The 13,983-nt window shown below is 48.3% G+C and overlaps 1 protein-coding gene across 2 annotated transcripts in view; it reads left to right on the top strand.

Annotated features, from left to right (window-relative positions):
• CLTCL1 (clathrin heavy chain like 1) overlaps window positions 1-13,983 on the top strand; it is an 804,099-nt gene that overhangs the window by 510,200 nt on the left and 279,916 nt on the right. For both annotated transcript variants that reach the window (XM_069619951.1, XM_069619950.1), the window contains exon 21: window positions 6,394-6,586. In XM_069619951.1, the coding sequence (XP_069476052.1) occupies window positions 6,394-6,586 (193 nt within the window). The remainder of the gene's footprint in view (window positions 1-6,393; window positions 6,587-13,983) is intronic.

Here is a 13,983-nt window from a genome sequence, read left to right as displayed (position 1 = left end):
CTGGACTCCGTTGCCTTAGCAACCCAAGTCGCACTCTACTCTGATTGTCCCAGTGGTGAGCAGCACCGCTCACCACTTACCATGTGTGATTGACAGCTAAACTGATGAATGGGAGTTTTTTCTGCATAAAAGCAGGGCCTTTGGGACTGGAACTTCAGAAGTCGCCACAGGACCTAAGAATCCGAAGAGGGAAGAAGCTGAGCCATCTGCAACAACACTGCCACCGGTGAAGCCCTGCTGCAACCACCTCACCACTTTCCCGACGACAGTAGAAGATATTCTACTGGACGAGTCTTCGTCCCCTGAGCTGGTGGGATCAACCAGTTCGCCCTTTTCACCTTCCAAAGACGTCTCTTGTCGAATTGCCAGTGCCAAGCACCCCGGCGGCCGGATAGCCAAGCTCACCACTTTTGACCGTGAATAAAAGTACTGCACCTTTTAATCGAGAACTCCGCGGCTGGTTTCATCCCTGTGCAGTGCAACGACTCCCTGTTTACTCCTCGAGGAGATCTTCTCTTCCCCTGGTCGGAACCACGAACTTCAACCACTGCCAGGAACAACTGCCCCCGCTGGAGCTTCCTTGCTCGTTAAGGTACTGTGTCCTGCCTGGCCTCCCTTTCTACAGATTGCTAAAGGTGACCCTCAAATACTTGGCTTCTAAACTAGGTTGGCTCCAGGCCTTCTAACTATATCTTTTGAATCACCCCAACCTCTTTTGAAAACACTGCAAAGACCTTCAGTGCACTTTAAGCTGTGTGATCCTGGGCAGATTTCGCTTTGCTCCATTTAAAGTGGGCCTGGCCTATGAACTTTGGCTCTACAGTATAACCTGCCTTTCTCCCCTTGCTCTGAACTCTTAAAAGTGGTGGGAACTGTTTTATTCTTATGCTCTGCCTTTTTCTCTTCCTTTAACTATATTATCAGAGTGCCATCTTGGTTAAGCGCTCACATCCGATCTAACAAATAGTGTTTTAACCCTGACTTGTCTGATAACTATTAGGGGAGGTGTGTATACTTTACCCGACTGTGTTTTAATTTGCTTTTGATTGAGGGTGCTAGTATATGCCATAAAGTGTTTTAAATAAATAATTATATACTTTTTATACAAAGCTATGGTCAGTGTGTTTGCTCTTCTGTGTTTTGGCCCTATTGTGTATACTCTGCATACTGCCCTACTCTTCTTGAGAGAAGTCTCAGCCACAGCTACCAGGTAAATCTGGGTGGTGCAGACTGCTACCAATTGGGTTTACTGCTTACTCCTGTAGTCTTAATCTTTTTGCAGTGTTCCCCAAGGGAACTGCACAGGATTCTGCCTAACACACACCTTCACTCAGCATTAGTGCATTGACACACATTCCAAAACACATACACAGGTGGGACAAGCGGTTCTATAACATTTATTTGCTGCTACTCCTCATGACCCACCGCCTTCTCCCAACACTGCTCACAAATCTATGCCTAGCATGTGATCTAAGCAGATTACACAAGCCTCAGAAGGGATATGTTACTCACCTTAATTGAATTTCTGATGCTTGTATCTGCTTAGATTCACATGTGCCCACCTTTCCTCCCCTGATCGAAGGTGCATCGATGTTATGAGCTTTCTGCCTATATCTTCTTGGCTACAACTGTACTCACACTACACTCCATGCAACCTCCTGTTAGAACAAAACAATCTCAGGATCCCCTGACACGTGAAGGACCATGGGTAAAGTGGACGTCACACTAGGGATAGTATTACTGGCCTGCCCTGTTGACGTCCCTTTTCGAATTTCAAAAACTGTAATACTCTGCAGCTTCCACTAGATGTCGGCCTATTCACAGCATGTGAATCTAAGCAGATACAAGCATCAAAAATGCGATTACGGTGAGTAATGGATCATATATATGTACCAGAATCACTCATCGGAGGACTGCAAGATCTGTCGGGGTTTCTCGCAAAAGACCTTCAAGGACCGAAAGCCAAATCTGCTGGCTGAACGAGGGGTCTTACCCTGCGTCAGAGGCAGACTCTTCAAGGAGTGGTCTGAAAAGCAGTCGCCATCCAGCTAAAAATCCAGGTCAGAAGGAAGACCTGTGGAAAAAACAGAAGTCCCAACCGACTCATGGTGAGGTGAAATCGTCAACGAGCTAAGGCCATGCAGCCAAGCAACCCCGATCGCCTTTCTCAGAAGAAACTGGTAAGCCACGAGGGCTTGCTGTCCACGAATGAACAGTCTGAGAAACTGTCGCCTGTTGGGGAGAATCCTCATTTCTGTGCTAATTCCCTTCAACCATGGAGACCCCCAGCTCTTTTGCCGGACTTAAAAACTTTAAAAATTTAACCCAGGAGTGGGTGAGCCCTTTTTCTCACTGTGTTTTTACCTGATTTGGATTTTGTGTGTTCACTATTTTTGGAGTCTGACAAACTCCATAGACATCTGCATTTTGTATGGTGACACACAGCACCTTCAGTGCAGTGTCACTGAGAAATCCTTTAGATTTCTTGTAAGGTGTAAATACCTTTTTCTTGTGTGAACTACAATTCCCAAGAATAGCAAAGTGAAATTGACTTTACTTACCTTTTCTCTTTATAGGTCCAGCATACACCATTTTATGTGGAGTGCTGGGGGGGGGGGGTTACCTAGTAGTCCCTTATCCTACATTCTCCTGTAACATTTTTATGTACTGACTATTCTAAATGGCTGGTGGCAGTGGTTTACTTTTTCCTACCATTGTCCTTTTCTACGGCAGGCTGAACCCTCGGGTGCAGTACAGCACCCATGGGTGACCATTTTGTCAAAATGTCCTGTGTCGTCTTTTTCGCCAGGTGAGGTCTGTCTTGGGTTTTACTCTGTGCGTCGAGACAGATTTGAGCCCTTTGTTTGTCTGGTCTTTGGCGGGCTTGAGCTCTGAAGCCTGCCCCTGTCTCCAGTGTCTGGAAGGACAAGATTTGAGATAGGGTCACGAATCTCCCCTGTCCTTTATTTCTAGGAATGCCTGAATGCAACTAGTCCTTATTGGCTTGCTGTCCTTTCAGGGCAGCCACCCTGCTGTGTGATTGACAGCCTAGGCTGTGCATGAATGGAAGAAACCTGTTTAAAAGGCGAGGGTTTTGGGACTGCAGGCAGAGTCGACCACTGGGAGAAACACCCGACGAAGAAACGGTGTACAAAGCTTCAACCTCCTGGACCTTTGAATTGCCCGGTGAAACCCTGCTGCTGTGCTGAACCTCTTTTTCACCTCGACACAAACGCTCTGGACGGAATGACTTCTCCCCTTGGGCTAGTGGGGCCAACTAACACTAAGATGAACTCCACCCGACCAGTATCCCGACTTGCTGTGCCTCTCCCTTGCTTAGGAAGCCCAATGCCAGGGGTTGAGTGTCCGTAGAAGAGTAAAACGTCTGCAGCATTAACAAATGAGGGTAGAAGCTCCAGGAGCCTCTTAAGGACCCTCCAGAAGCAGGACCTCCTGATCCAGAGTCCCCTCACCAGAGTGCAGGACTGAAGGAAGTCCAACCGGCATCCGTGATGTACATCACTGCTGTTTGCTAAGCTCAAACCGCGAGGTTCAGCTGAACCGAAAAGAGGTTGTAGCTGCAGACGACCTCACAAGTACTACCGCAGGTGCCCTCCAGATGTCCTCCCTCTTGTCCCCACGACTGTGGCTCGCGAACAAGGGTCTGCACCACTGTAGCAAGATAGAATCCAGCTCAACCACTCTTCTTCTAACCAGAGGTAATGTTTAGGCTTGTGGTACATACCTCACTAACTGTAGCCATGCTTTTCTCACTTGGGAATTGAATTGGCTTACCTTCTTTTTGAGTTGATTCCAACTCCCTTTTCACAGGCTTAACAGCTTGTGACCCTACAAGTGATTTTCTGAAAATCTATTTTGTGCAAGACTTTGATCTAAGAAGTGCATCAGATCCATAGACTGTGTCCCAAATAACTTTGGCTGCCCTGGATCCCTGAACTCTTCCAGTCCATTGACGTTGATACTGTTTGTCCCTCATAGGTGGTAGCTTGTATACTGTTACTGCTGGGAAAGGCTTATCTAGATTTCATTGGAAGATTTAGTTGGCCTCCCATCTACTGAGAAACTGTCTAACCTTTTTACTTCCCTAATCCTTTCCTCAACCTCAGAATCTGCAAAGTTTACTAGAGTGATTTATAAATGCCATTACTGTCCTTGTGATTGAAGTCACCTCAGGGTGTAGGAATTGTGTAAGAAGCATATCCAAAGATTATCCACTTATGTGTTTTGATTCTGAAGTCATTTTAAAATATATTTACATTGTTTCAACGAATTGCCTTTTTAAAAAAAAGCTTATTTAAAAATTGATGTTAATTAAATAAATATTTATAATGGAAGCCTTAAGTGTAAGTGTTACTTGTTTGCTTGTATTTTCGTATTTCATTTGTACAGCTTATATTTACCCCTCTTTAGCTGCTCACTAACACGAACTATTTGTGTAGTACAGACCTATACCAAAAGGTGTGTTAACTAATACTAAGCAGATAAGTGTTGTGTAGTCTCACACATTGTTACTACACCAATTAATACCTAACACAGCGCCTCACCAGAGAACTCTGGAAAATGTCCATAACAAAGAGTTGTAGGGCGCTAGGTTGGGTAGATCGAGGATGGTAATAGGGGTAGGAGCAAAATGTTTGACAGATGTGCTGGAATTACAGGGTGTAGTCAGAGGGGTCAAGAGGGGCTGATGGTGTGTCCTTGCTGATCATGAGACCAACACATCCCCTCTTTTTAGTGTTTTGGAAACGGTGAGGGACGGTAGCAATGCTTGTATGGAGGGTAGCCAAAGTTGCATAGTTATGGAGAGTTTCAGGTTTCAGTATGGCCTTCAGACTTTATGGTGATGTGAGTCAAAGTGGATGGTGAAGAATGTGTTGTTGCTGAGTAACTAGACGTTCGAGGCCCAGACTAAGATTGATAGGCAAAGGGTGCCTTGAGGGAGTAGTAGATGGAAGAATACCATGCTTTGTGGGGTTCTTGTGGGTAGAGGGAGAAGGACCCAGGGAGGTTTGTTAGGAGGAAGAATGGAGAAAGTGGATGGGGAGAGAATGGAGGGCTTCTGGGAGTTGAGGGACAGCATCTGGTAGGTGGATGCCCTGCATGGAGTCAGAAAAGAAATGTTAGGGAGATAAGTGGGATAGGCAACGGCATGGTGAGGAATAGCAGTGAGGATGCAGCGATGGATCAGTTGAAGCACAGGAATGCGACAGTATACCAGCTGTTAACTCAAAGGTCCAAAAGTGACAATCGTCAAAGACTACAAGCAGCAAGGCCCTTTGAGCCCAGCTGTCAGGACAAATCACTATCCGCAAAGGTCTTCTCAACCCTCATTCATGAAAGATTCAAAGCAGTAAGTCCGGTAAGCAACCAGTCACTCATGGGGCAGTAAGAGTCCATGATCAAAGGTCATTTCGGGGATGGGTGGGTTTGCATTAATTGGAAGATGGCAAGGATTGATGCTGGCGCAGGTCAGACCGGGCGGGCGGTTGAGGGTATAGGACCATACAATGCCAAACAGATCGTAACCTTATTTTGAGAGCCCTTTGTGAATACCAGACAAGGGAATGCTTAGGGATAGGGAACAAGTGGGAAGCACATGATGCTACGCCATTGGGAGTATTCATTCCAAGATGTCCATTCTTGGACGAAGGAAAAGTTGGCCTTGATGGGCACCCTGTAGGTTCCGGAGGTGAGTGGCGTCCTGCTGCTTGGCCCATCGTGGCTCCAAATGCAACTGGGGGTCTGCTGCTCATTTTGCAAACTCTTCCTTTGTGGTAGTGGTACTTGTGGTCACATGATTCTGAGCAAATGGTGAGGCATGCTGCTAAAGCCGCTCTCATGCAGACTGGCTGTGTGGGAGATTACCTTGTTGGACCATATGGGTTCTGTTGGGAGAGCTGTGGCCTGCTGCCTGGGCCTCCTAGGCTCACAATCTGGGATCCCAGTAGCGGAATAATAGACGAGAAAGATGGTTACTCAGTATACATTTGGGAATTTGTTTGCCCTGCTATGTGTATTGGAAAGTCGTATTGAGTAGAGATGTAGATTTTGCAGAGATTGTTGTTAATGCTTACTGCAGGAGTAACATGAATACAAAATGAAAACAAATGGGGTGAATGTATAATAATGGTTTTCACACTGACAGTAGTTGTTGCAGCAGAAGGAAGAGACTTTGGTGCATCAGTAGTAGTGTTTAGAAATATCAGACTCCTACTCATTGAGTTTACTTTGGTGCAATGGACCATGTAACAATTCAGATGATTTGAAGAGCTATGTTCAAATCTTGGCAGCTAAAGGCCTTGATGAGAAGCATTGAAAGAGGTATGTCTACGATGACTGTGTATAAATTGTTCTATTCTTATTCACTGCTAGGTTCTCATCGAGCATATCGGGAACCTGGATCGTGCCTATGAATTTGCTGAGAGGTGTAATGAGCCTGCTGTATGGAGCCAGCTGGCTCGAGCACAGCTCCAGAAGGACCTGGTGAAGGAAGCTATTGATTCATACATCAAAGCAGACGATCCCTCTGCATATATGGAAGTCGTCCAGGCTGCCAGCAAGAACAGTAAGCCATCATCCTTACCTTTTTGCAATAAAAGGCTTAGTGGGAATGAGCGGGCCGTGCCGAATCCCCTTTAATCAGATCGCTGCTTATGTTAGCCTCATTAGAACAGGATGATCTATTCGGGGAAATGAGCTTAGCCCTGCATGGCTTATAAGGGAGGCATGTAAGAGACCTTGTGGCAGTGAGGAATTCAGACACACATCACCATGAACCTGAGGAAGTCACTGGTTTGGCAAAGGGCTATTTCTTCCCATCCCACTTCCTGCTTTTGTTAGATTCACTATTAAAACAACTTTTCAATGCATTACTTTTCTCCTGCAGATTCCTCATTTGATAGATATCCCATCCAGCTTCATTGCCTCGGAATTTATTTTAACAGGGAGCGTAGTGCGTCTTATATAAACTACGCCCCATACCTCCAGTTTCTTTTTCCACGCGCTATCACACTGCTTGGGAACACGGTCGATTCTTTGACTTATTAAACTTTTTCTAATTCCTTTACGTGAGATGTCCGTCGCACAGGTTTCTGCTTTCAAGCGGTGTACCGATTGTCGCACCAAAATCTCCATCACTGGCCCGCATGAGTTATGCCTCTGGTGCCTCCCACGGTTCATGGGACAGAACAGTGTGCATTGTGTGCCAAAATGCAGCCGAAACCTCTTTGCAATTGGGCTGCTGAGCTTGCGCTGGGTCGAACTCCCTCAAAGACTCTGGCGCCGTCAATGGTTCAGTCCTCGGAGGCTGAAATGTAGGGGCACAGCCCTGAGAGAGAACATTAGCGAAAGAAGAAATGGTCCCACTCGAGCCATTCTTCCTTGTGCCGTAAGAAGAGGCGTCACTGACATGGTCGGAACTCTGAGTTGTCAGCGGAAAAATGTAAGCCGTCGACGGGGCCTATAACTTGCCAGGAATGGGAGGATTAAGACCTCCATGCTCTATGTTCAGGAATCATGCTGTTGTAGGTGTGGGTGACCCTCAGCGTCAATGAATCCTTTGACATCGAAGGAGGCTTCAAGGCCCTTGATGCCGGGTCCATCCCACGCTTTTCAAACTGCTGGTGCTTCAACATCACAATCTAGGTCGACGCCCACGGCCATGCAATCTGTGCCGAAGGACAAGCCATCTGCGTCGACAGTTGTCGAAAAAGCTTAGACCCTACTCTCCCGGTCTGATTTTCTTCGGCACCATGTCGAGCATTTTCGGCACCGATGATAATCGAGACCAAGGGGACGTCGACCCCGCTTTCATGGACAACAGGTAGTGTTGACTAATTTGAAGACCATGGCCAAATGCTGGAGCTAGCTCAGGGCCTTCATGAGGCCAATGGTTTGGATACCTCACTGGACCTGGATTTCCAGCAAAGCCAGCCCTATACCCATAACTATTCTAAGCTCAGAGCTTTAGTTGAAAGGGTCACTGACACCCTAGGGTTGCAATCCTCAGCACTGCAGAGGTGTTAGGAAAGATTGTGTGCAGTACCCTTTGGGAGACTACAGCAAACTTGACCTCGTGGCAATAGGAACCCAACCTTTGGTGTAAGTCTGTATTACACAGGTTGGTAGTGTGGCTGAGCAGTTAGGTTTATCTCAAGAGGGGTGACTGTGAGAAGTAGGGTTCTCCAGCATTGGATCTTTCATGGATTCACATGCTTAGAATATTCCCCGTCGTCAGACTGGGACCCCTAGGTACACATATGTAGCCTTTTCCAATAGGAAAACTTCCGACACTTTTGTGTCCTATCTACGTCCTTTTAGGACCCGCCTATGCATGCTCCGTAGGCCGTCCCCGTATAAGAGGCCCGCTCCCGCGCTTCCCCTTCAGATTTCAACCGTCTCCAAAGTAGTGGGATCTCCTCGCGTTGTCTTACTATTTTGTACAAGGTTGCATTACTGGATTTTGAGTACAGAAAATGTCCTCCGTGTCAGGAAAAGCGCTGTTCCGCCCATGCGCGACGTGCAGCTTGAAAAAAGTTTACGAGGGGGACGGACATATAGATTGTATATATTGCCTCCACCCTCATCATTCGGCGGATAACTGCGACATATGCAAAGGGTTTTCGCAAAAAACCCTCAAAGACCGCAGTCGACGACTGGTGGCATGGCTGAATGATGGAGCGGGGGCATACCCCCCTTCGGAGGTAGGCTCCACACATTCGGCGAAAACAACACGCCGCGCTACCTCGTCGGAACCACCGGCGAAGAAATCTCCCCCGACGGAAAAAGAGTCGTCTGGAAGAGACTCCTCGTCAAAGAAATCATCTTCATCAAAAAAGCATGAAAAGGAAAGGAAATCCTCCTCGGGCGATCATCATAGATCGACCACGAGTCGAGTAAAAGCAAGTCAAGTGTGGAAAAGGCGGGACCGCCAAAACCACCTGCTAAGTCACCGTCGTCGACGGCGGCCAGTCATCGGCCTCCACCCTGCCACTTACGCAGGTGGCATCCACCGTCCCACCGACGACGTTGACGATGGCCTCGTCGACGGGGGTTCTACAGGAGGCCTGGAGGCCAGAAGTTTTTGATCTGACCCCCCCGGATACTTTACTACAAGAACAGGCTGTGTTGCTGTCCTCGGAAGACGAGAATGAAAGAATAGCTGGCCCAGCAGACCTAGGGCTACGAGTGGCTGACAAGTCGTCGACGAAGGGATCCGTTATACCGGTATCTGCCCCTCTTCTCAATCCTCAATCTGTTTTGTCGTTGGAAATTCTGTCCACGCTTCAGTCGTTGTTAGTCGTTGGACCAGAGACTACCTCAGGCAAACCTGCCACAGTCACCCGTCGACGAGCCGGGCCCGTCCCGTCAACCGACGCACCTACGCACGCCAATCTCAGCACTGGCACAAGAGGAAGGTGAGCTGCCAGATTCGGAGTCTGACAGGGGAGCCATGTCGGCTATCTCATCATCCCCCTCCAGGGATCCAACCTGGGAGTCAGAGGTGGAGTTGGAAACCCCTAGAAGCCCAGCTCACCCGTCCCCTCCGGACGACATTGCGTCATTCCATTCTATGATGGAGAACGCATGCAAAGAATTTGGTTTGTCCCAGGAAGAACAGAAAAAGGACTGTTTTTTGTTCGACCACATGGGTAAGAGAAGGTGGTCTGTGTTCTCGATACCAATACTAGACCATGTATGGAAGGAGGGGTTGCAGACAATGCGTCACCCGTTTTCAGAGCCGGTAGTGAAAGGACGCCTGGAAAAAAAGTTTAAGGCTCCAGAGTCTACCCCCAAGTGTTTATCCTCCCAACCAACGCCAGACTCGGTGTCGGCGGCAGCGGCGAGGAAGGCGAAGGCCCAGCACAAGTGCACGACGACTCCTGAGAACGAAGCGAGACGTCCAGATGCCTTTGGCAAAAAAGTGCTATCCGTGGGTGCGACCACAGTAAAGGCCGCAAACTCTCTGGCAATTGTTGCCAGATACGATAGGGAGATGTGGCACAGGCTAGCTCCGTTGCTTGATCATCTTACGGAAGAGCATAAGAAGGCAGCGATGCTACTCGTCCGAGAAGGTGAGGAAGCCTCAAATCACGCAATAAACATCGCGGTGGACCTCGCTGAGTCAGGCTTCAAGCAAGTCAATAATGGGGTCGTATTACGCCGACAGTCATGGCTTAAGTGTACCTACTTCAGGCCAGAAGTACAATACAAAGTTTTAGATATGCCCTTTGAGGGAGACCTTCTTTTCGGTGAGAAGGTGGACGAAGCCCTAAAGGGAATGAAAGAGGACTCGGACACGGCACGTTCATTGGGTGCCCTCCAGAGTGGCAGAAACTACAAGTCTTTTCGTCCCTTTAGAGGGGCTTCAGGTAATTCAAGATTCTCTGCATCTGGAGAAGGATCCTTTGGCAGATCAGCTTACCCCTCCCAGGGATACAGACGTGCAAACCGTCGACGGAACTTCCAGACTTCCAGGAAAAAGACCATCATATCCGTCGTCGTCGAGAGACAAGCAGAATAAAGATCAGCAGTGGCATACAACACACCGTTCTGGGGGGACGAGTTTCAGCATATGTCGACGAATGGGAACGAATAACGAGGGATCAATGGGTGCTGGATACTATAAGAAACGGACACTCTCTACAATTCAAACACAGCCCTCCGCAAATTCCACCTGCGTTCACCGCTCATTCCCATCTGAAGATACTGCAACAAGAGGTAACACTCATGTTAGCAAAGGGCGTGATAGAATTAGTTCCAACATCACAGAGAGGTCAAGGAGTCTACTCAAGATATTTCGTCGTAAAAAAGCCGAACGGCAAATGGCGTCCCATTTTAGACTTACGCGATCTCAACAAGTCTTTAAAAAGCCTAAAATTCAAGATGCTCACTCTGCAGGAAGTGATCCGCGCCGTTCAAGAGGGGATTTTCTAGCGTCCCTGGATTTACAGGACGCGTATTTCCATATTCCAATGTGTCGGAAACACCGGAAATGCCTAAGATTTGTAATACGGCGGACTCACTACCAATTCACGGTTCTTCCTTTTGGGCTCAAGACCTCCCCCAGAACGTTCATGAAATGCCTGCCTCCAGTTGCGGCCTGGCTAAGGAAGCAAGGCCACCATGTATACCATACCTCGACGACTGGCTGGTAAGGGGATCCTCCCCAGCGTCGACCAACACAAGTTTACAAGCCACCATGCAGCTTCTACAACAGCTAGGATTCGCCATAAACTTCGAAAAATCCTCTCTGCAACCATCGAGATCGCTGGTATTCCTCGGGGCACAGTTCGAGACCCAGTTAGGGCTAGTGAAACCTTCTCTCGACAGAACCTCAAGACTCAATCAACAAGCATGCCGACTACGGCGAAACACCAAGATCTCAGTGAGAAAATAAGTTTCGGTCCTAGGGTCCATGGCATCCTGCATCCATCTGGTGGAAAACTGTCGCCTATTCATGAGGCCAGTCCAGGAATTCCTCGCGGACCGATGGACGCAGGCTCAAGGATCGTGGTCAGACAAGATAACCATCGACGACGACAAGCTGCTTCAGACCCTTCAGTGGTGGCAGAGTTTCCACAATCTGAACAACGGCGTACCCCTGCAGGAGCCGGAGTTTCAGCGAACCATAGTCACGGATGCGTCCCTAACCGGATGGGGAGCTCACATGGGTGCTCTCCAAACGCGGTCGCTGGTCTCCAATGGAGTCACTCCTACACATAAACGTGTTAGAGCTCAGAGCAGTACGATGGGCCTTGAAGGCATTCCTACCACACATCAAGGGTTCGCGAGTACGAATACTGACCGACAATACAACGGCCATGTTTTATCTGAGGAAACAAGGAGGGACGCCATCAAGAACTCTTTCCATAGAAGCCCAGAAAACATGGCATTGGGCTTTGAAGCACGAAATTTCCATCGTGGCTCATCACCTTCCAGGAGTGAGGAACTCCCAAGCAGACTCCCTCAGCAGAAGCATGGCCCAGATACGAGTGGGAAATGGACACAGTTCACCTGATGAAAGTGTTCGAGAAATGGGGTCACCCCCCTCTGGACGCCTTCGCGACCAAAGACAAGAAGAAATGCGAGCAATTCGCAAGCAGATGGCCTCAAGAGGGCTCCAGGGGGGAGGCATTCTCCTTCCCATGGACGGACATGTTCCTCTATGCTTTTCCCCCGTTCCCCTCATACGGAGGACAATACAGTGGATACGCAGATACAATTGCTGGGTAATTCTAGTGACACCATACTGGCCAAGGCAACCGTGGTTCTCCGACCTGCTTCACCTGTCGCTGGAACATCCCACAGGGTTTCCGAAAGTCCCGAACCTACTATCCCGGAACAAAGGCACGGTGTGGCATCACGACCCCGACAGTCTCAACCTTACAGCCTGGCTCCTGACTTCTCGGAGTTCGGTGCTTTAGACGTTTCGGAGGATTGTCAAATAATTCTGCAGGCGGCTAGAGCCCCTTCTACAAACAAATCCTACTCCTATAAGTGGCGGAGGTTCTGTGAATGGTGTAGGGGACAACAGGCCCTACAACCGTTGTCGGTGACGCTGGAACAAGTTCTACCTTACCTGTTCCTCTTGGCGGAGAGGGGATTATCCTTCACATCGATAAAGGTGCACCTGGCGGCCATCTCGAGGTTCACAAGGAAAAGGCAGTCGTCTCCTCTATTTAGCGACAGACTTGTAAAACACTTCATGAGGGGTTTATTTCGAGCTTTTCCCCCGGAAAAACGTTTTCCCCCCGACTTGGAGTCTCAACACAGTGTTGGCAGGCTTAATGAAACCGCCTTTTGAGCCTATGGCCACGTCCGACATAAAATTCATTTCGTGGAAGTTGGCATTCTTGATTGCTATCACATCAGTTAGAAGAATCTCGGAACTGCAAGCGCTGGTCGTAGAGCCGCCATACCTAAGATTCTTTAAGGACAAAGTAGTCCTGGCAACTAATCCTATGTTCGTCCCAAAAGTTCCGACAGTGTATCACAAACACTCGTCCATTGTTCTCTCTACTTTCTTCGCCACACCATCATCGGCAGCAGAAAAAGCTCTTCATACCCTGGACGTTAAGAGGGCTCTGAAATTTTACCTACATCGTACACAGGAATTCAGGTCTACTAGACAACTGTTCGTCGCATATGGTCCGTCGACGAGAGGAAAAGCAATCTCTAAACAAGGATTGGCTCGATGGGTCTCATCGACGATTGCATTTTGTCACTCTAAGGCCGAAAGGCCACTGCAAGGACATCCTAGAGCCCATTCTACAAGATCGATGTCCTCCTCAACAGCTTTATGGGCAGGAATTCCGTTGACTGACATATGCCAAGCTGCGGCATGGTCAGTGCCCCACACGTTTACCCGCCACTACTGCCTTGCCAGGCAGCATGCAGAAGAGGTGCAGATGGGAAGAGCTGTCCTGCGCCATCTGTTTCAGTAAGGTAAGCTCCACGCTGTGGAGAATCTGTGGTCTACCTTTTTTAATGACAGTTTATTTTATGTGGGTAAGGTTATATGAGGTAACTTATTCCTACTGTACATATGCATTGTGTAGTATGTTGAGGGTATATTACATTACATTCTCACCGCCGTCTCAAGTGTTACTGCTATACAATCTATTCTAAGCATGTGAATCCATGAAAGATCCAATGCTGGAGAAGGGAATAGTTTCTTACCTGTAACTCCATTTCTCCAGCATTGGTATCTTTCATGGATTCACATGCGCCCGCCAACCTCCCCGGAATGTAATGTATTTGATTGATAAATTTAACCCTTCCTACTTTGGAGGGGCCGAAATCTGAAGGGGAACCGCGGGGGCGGGCCTCTTATACGGGGACGGCCTACGGAGCATGCGTAGGCGGGTCCTAAAAGGACGTAGATAGGACACAAAAGTGTCGGAAGTTTTCCTATTGGAAAAGGCTATATATGTGTACCGAGGGGTCCCAGTCTGACGACGG

Source organism: Ambystoma mexicanum, chromosome 10 (genome assembly GCF_040938575.1).
Source record: "Ambystoma mexicanum isolate Mex_15411 chromosome 10, UKY_AmexF1_1, whole genome shotgun sequence".
Taxonomy (NCBI): Eukaryota; Metazoa; Chordata; class Amphibia; order Caudata; family Ambystomatidae; genus Ambystoma; species Ambystoma mexicanum.
This window is presented reverse-complemented; position numbering and strand designations above follow the sequence as displayed.